At 44.2% G+C, this 6,000-nt stretch overlaps 1 protein-coding gene across 1 annotated transcript in view; it reads right to left on the bottom strand.

Annotated features, from left to right (window-relative positions):
- Nucleotides 1-1,505: 1,505 nt before the first annotated feature.
- LOC147729277 (catalase-like) overlaps nucleotides 1,506-6,000 on the bottom strand; it is a 94,888-nt gene continuing 90,393 nt past the window's right edge. The window contains exons 11-13 of the mRNA XM_086959592.1: nucleotides 5,566-5,673; nucleotides 3,565-3,654; nucleotides 1,506-2,319 (exon numbers count right to left, since the gene is read on the bottom strand). Of these exons, the coding sequence (XP_086815718.1) occupies nucleotides 2,296-2,319; nucleotides 3,565-3,654; nucleotides 5,566-5,673 (222 nt within the window). The 3' untranslated portion in view covers nucleotides 1,506-2,295. The remainder of the gene's footprint in view (nucleotides 2,320-3,564; nucleotides 3,655-5,565; nucleotides 5,674-6,000) is intronic.

Raw genomic sequence — 6,000 nt, 5'->3', positions numbered from 1 at the left:
GTTGCAGAATGCAGCATACACAGAAAGAGGAAAAAACATAGGAGAAATAAAGATCATTCTCCTGGTTCTGCCTCTCCTGGGAGACATGTCTTTTTGAGGTATTCTCACGTTCACCAGTCCTTGTAAATCTGGGACTTCATCAAAAACCATGGGAGTTGTGTGGGTAAACCCGCCGCAACACCCTAAAAACACCTCCCTTGCGCATAGTAAGGCAACGCAGTGATTTGAGCTGAGTTACCCTACTCTAGATTTTTTGAGCCATTCTTGGCCATGCAAAGTGGCCTTGCGTGGCTTCATAAATCTGCCTTAAGAGGTTTGTGTCATGCATGCAGCACATTGTGTGGTGCTAGCTTGACGCAAAGCTCCCATAAATATGCCCCTAAGAGTGCAACCTGCAGCTGGTCTTGCATTGTGGCCTTCGCCTCATTCTTGTAATGTCAAAGAGCAGCTCAAACCCTAGACCTGACCCCATGTCATCTATTCAGGGCAGACCACCGGTGTCTGGGAGAGCTCAGGTAGTGGGTGAGCATGACTGAGCTCTGGAGCTGGCGCTAAAGGCAGCGCAAGTCTCAGTGCCAGGTACTGGGCACTAAAAGCACTCCGACTATATGCACATCCAGTCCTTGGCCTCTCTGCAAAAGAACAGAATGATGGCTGCATATGTGCCAATTGTATTTACTATTTTCTATGAAAGTGTGTTAAAGACTTACATGGTTGTTAACACATTTGAATGCAAAAGAGAAAGAAAATGGTGCGTTTACAGGTGAGGAGAGAGAAGGGGGAGTGGGTGGGTGTGCGGTGAAGGATCCAGCACAGGACTGTAGATGCAGAAGGATAAAAAGGCAGGAGAAGACATGATCTGCAGATGGAGGATTTTAGAAAGGAGTGAGGAGAAAAAGGGTGCAGGTGGCTAACACGGACACCCTGCAGAGGAAAAGTTGTTCGAACATCGAAGATGACTACCTGTTCCACAGACCTTATTAATGTTTTATTCAAAGTGCAATATTTTCAGAAATGTAACATTTTCAGTTACACGTGTTCACTACAAAATCATTGTTATTACTCCATTAGCTCACCTTGCTAACAAGTACTTACAACACCAGAAGGTCTGGCTTATATTTGGTGTATGTTCATTGTTGTGTGATATCTGGATACAATACCAGCAAACTCCGAGAGGCGCACAAATACTAGTCATTGATTTGTCACTCAGTGTCACACATTTGTCAGTAGATTGTCACTCATACATACACAGAAAACATAAAAATGCCACACATAAGCTGCCTGAAAACTTGGCAGCTAAGCGGATGTTCCTCCATCACATAAGCATGGAGGCTGAATAGGTGCATGTATAGGCACCGGCATGCAGAGGCTCACACTGAGAATCAGCACTGTACACCTATAGGGCTAATGTGCGGAAACAGATCCGAACTAGCGGAGAGGCACACGATTATTTTTTATCAATAAAATAAAACATAAAAGCAACCAGAAAAATGGGCACCAACAAGTTCGATTTGATCATTTTATTGCTAATGAGTGCAATTTTAAATGCTTCACTTAGTTTCTCTCTGAATCTTGATTTCTAGACGCTGAACGCGGAGAAGACGGACTATAAAAGAGATTTGAAGGTGAAAACTGTTGACAATAATGTAAAAGCTGGGAAACCATACGCTATTGGGAACATTAGAATAAAACACTTTTACAAGTAAAAGGTTTCACTAATCCAGTACAATTTTATAAGGGTCTGCTTAAATGCCTGTGGGTACAAGATTTAGTGCACCTATTTGCACAGGAAGATCGTAAGAAACTGTGGCAGTGACAGACATATAGCGATAGTAAAAATGCTCAATCAGAAAAAAAGCTAAATCTTTAATTATAAAAATAGCTGATAGAATCCCAGCGCTCTCCACACCGGGTGGACGCACAGTATATGTGTGCTGAGGCTGAATTCAAATGATATATTTGCTTGGTCTTCCATAAACATGGCAATAACAAGAATCTACATAACTAACTAAAATCTGCAGTAGAAATTATCTTCCAACGTATGCATCAACATTGCACCAAAACTACAAAGTCACTTCAGGTGTTACTGAAATGTGCAGACATTTTAATCTTTGCCAGCTTTTACATCCTTCTTGTAATTCACAAAAACAACTCCATACATTTAGACAGTAAAATATATTCTCTATAATTAGTCTGAAATGCGTAGTAGTGAGTATCTTTGCAAGATTTTGCAGGGTTTTTGACCCTCTGCATAAAATTCTGGAACAGCTCCTGCGGGTCCTCTTGACAAAGTGTTTACTTCTTGGGGTGGCAGGCAGCCTAAAAGGGGAGGAAAACAACAAGTTATTGGCCTTCCCAATGCAGCCAACATGATTACTTCCCGAGACAATCAAATGTACAGCACACCTTTCAACAAATTTGCAAGAAACATTGGGGCATATCTACAAGAAAGTGCCGCAGTGTGGCACCGCAAGCACTTTGGCTGTGCCACGCTGCGGCACTTCCAAAGCACAGGAATGCGATATATTTACAATGATATGTCGCATTCCTGTGCTCTACCATGTGCTGGCGCACAAACAGCTACCATGCACCAGCACAGGCACCCTTTCACCATGGTGCAAGGTTGGCTGCGTCATGGGCAGATTATTTTTTTGCAGGAAGGGGCACCTATCTGCACAAAAACAATCACTACAGGCATTTTCCTCTTTTAGTGTGTGCTGTGCATTGAAAGAGGGAAAAAAACGAGGAGAAATTAAAATATTTCTCCTTGTTACGCCTCGCTGTGCCACCCCTACGGTGGCCTAGCATACCAATGTATTTCCAGGTTTACCATTCCTCATAAATCTGGAAATGTGTCTGGTTCCATGGGTGTTGCGTGAGAACACCCACAGCAACACCCATGGAACACCCATTTCACGCAAAGTGCTGTGTGTAAAGAAGCCATATTTACAAGGACAGGAACAGCCGCACAGGGTGACTTTCTGTCCTTGTAAATATAGAGCAGTGTAATGCATCGCCTGTGAGTCACAAAAAGTGAGGTACTGGCAGCGTAAAGGGCTTGTAAATCTACCCCGTTGTATGCACACACATTGTAATGGCGAATTAAAGGAGGGGTGAGCAGCTCCTTTCCAACTTCCCCAAGAAATATTAACAGGATTATAATGTGACTCGTTTACCATATTTTTTGTGGCTTTTGTATTGATATAGATGGTCATGTGGTTAAAATTGGGTCCCTTTGCGTCCCAGGGGATGTGACACCACCCCCTCCCCCCCAACCCTTTCATGAGCTGATATCATGAATGAGCATATTTTCAGCTTCAAGGAATAAAGATTCATATCTCTCTAGATCCCATTCTATGCGAATAGAAGAAAACAAGTGGACCGACCGGTCATGGGTTGCAACGCTTGCGGATGTAACACGCGAGGCGTCTCGTGACTCTCTGGGCACCACACAAGGAGGGCGCAGAGGGGAGGAATCAGTCATGGGACTGAAGAACTGAGGACTGCATGTTACATGACCGAGCAGAAATGCCTTACATGAGAACAAAATCTTACTCTGTTCACCTTTTTCTTGCCGGTCTCGGCGTTGTATTTCTCCAGCAGGGTCTGGACCCCGTTGCCGTAGTCTGGGTGGATATCCATGAACAATTTCACCTGAGAAACACCACATCAGAGACGTGAAAATGTTACAAAGGAGATCACAGACCAAATATCTTCAGTTCACATTCAGGGCAACACAAATGGCAGAGCCCATGGGCTAGAGCGCGAGATGTGTAGCAATATCTGAATATTATCAATAGCATGCCAATGAAAATGAAAGCACCCAATACAAGTTCGCTCTTTGCATCCAGTGTATTTAAAGTAATGTTTGAGAGTAAAGCTTGGTTACCAGGATCATAAGCAGCTTATGAGAGATTGCAGCTTTACTATTCACTGACTGCAAACACTTTACATGGAAAAGACCTGGACATATACAATTATACGGCGCTCCGGGCTTGTTTACAATGATGTCACAGGAGTACAACCCAAATAAGCAGTTTGGTGAGAGCAATAGCATATTAACCTATGATTAACGTCCATGATGGGTTGGGTGCAAAGCATGAACGTAGGCTGCGCACAGTGGAATTTGGCCGTTTTATGTGGTACATTATCAAAATAAACAGATTCACTTACAAAACTAAACGTTCAATAGAAGTTATGGTTAGCTTTGGACATAACTATTCATATGTTTTGGAAAACCTCGGGAATTTACAGACAAAAATCACAATTCGATTGTAGTTATGGTTAAGAATTAAACTGGAAGCCCACTGAAATTCACAGACTCGGCTAGTACCACAAGTCATACTTGCAGAACTGCCAGGCAAATGATAACTTGCACACGAAAGGCAATGCTTATGACCGTGCAATATGTATGCCCAAAAATAATGTTTAAAAGCACAATGCAATGTAGCAACATACTCAGACCGGTACATAGTCCTCCATTCAAAGTTGGATCTTTCATAGTTTAGTCGTCGTGCACAAGAGAGAAGAGACATTGCAGAGCCATGTGGCAAGGGCTCAGATCCACAACCTTAAGGTACTCCACAACCAGCAATATATTGGTTCCAAAATTCAGACTTCACCTGGGGAGGGGGAAGCTCTGTGCACAGCGCATCTTGCACAGTGAAGGCCTTTTCAACACATAAAAATAAATATGAACAATCTCTTGGCTTTCAGGAAAGCGTTAAAAACCTGGGGGCATATTAGCAAGAACCTCGTTAAAATTATAGCTGTTTTAGCGGCAGGAAACAGCCGCTAAAACATCGATAATGGGCTTGATAATATGAGTTATAGAATTCCAATGGAAGCCCAGGTTAGATATCCTGCACATCTTTCCTGGGCTTTTATTGGAATTCTATAACTCATATTATCAAACCCATTATCGATGTTTTAGCGGCTGTTTCCTGCCGCTAAAACAGCTATAATTTTAATGAGGTTCTTCCTAATAAGCCCCCAGGTTTTTAACGCTTTCCTGAAAGCCAAGAGATTGTTCATATTTATTTTTATGTGTTGAAAAGGCATTCACTGTGCGAGATGCGCTGTGCACAGCCCCGGCCCACCACTGCAAACACTGTGACCCTGTGTGTATCCCCGCCTCCCTGTGTGCTGCTCAAATCTACCTTATCTTACTCCTACCGACTCAGCGCACAGCCCCGGCCCACCACTGCAGACCCTCTGTGCATCCCCGCCTCCCTGTGTGCTGACCTCACTGGATCAGCGCACAGCCCTGACCAGATACTGCAGCCACTCCATCTTCCCAGCAGCCATTTTGAATGCATTCTGTACCGCACTTAGTGCACTCAAGCCCCCTGCGGGGCCAATGTCCTTTTAGCCCCTGCATGCTGCCCTACCCTCTCCTCCACCTAGAGATCCTACTGCTTCCAAAGGTAGAATTCCCCTTCTCCCCACTGCAATTTTTAAATCTCTCACTCTGACATCTCCTAATCCCAAGCATAGCACCACAGGATGTGTGCATGGTCTGTTTTAGCTAGACGAGTGAGCATAACTAAAAGGTCTGTTACTCACAGCTCGCTTCTGGATGAAAGGCTGAGCATCCTTCAGGTGTCCAGCAATGTTGGCGTACAGACGCTTGCGTTCGTCCTCCTTCAGAACATTCATAAGGAAATTCCGCACCTACAGAGTGAAAGGAAAGCAAAATAGAATGAGGGTGAAATCCCACTCCAGTACCAAAGCACAGGGGCAGCGCCTCCCTTATGGCGGAGGAGCGTTGCGCCACTGCTGGAACCAGCAGATCAAAACATGTAAGATAAAATGATAATAAAGCAGTAAAACTGCATTATTATCATTTTAATTTACTTGCACGATTCGCAGCCAAGTCTTGAGGGTGGGGCCATCAGCAGCAGGAGGGGTGGTGTGCTCAGAGCACTGCCAGTGCGCATGTCGGTTTGGCCGGCCGTCTCAGGATGGCCCAATTGTCATGCGCACTTGGTTATCTCCAGG

The sequence above is a fragment of the Lissotriton vulgaris genome, chromosome 2_2, assembly GCF_964263255.1.
Source record: "Lissotriton vulgaris chromosome 2_2, aLisVul1.2, whole genome shotgun sequence".
In the NCBI taxonomy this organism is placed as follows: domain Eukaryota; kingdom Metazoa; phylum Chordata; class Amphibia; order Caudata; family Salamandridae; genus Lissotriton; species Lissotriton vulgaris.
The sequence above is the reverse complement of the archived record's forward strand: the minus strand, read 5'-3'. Positions and strand labels throughout refer to the sequence as shown.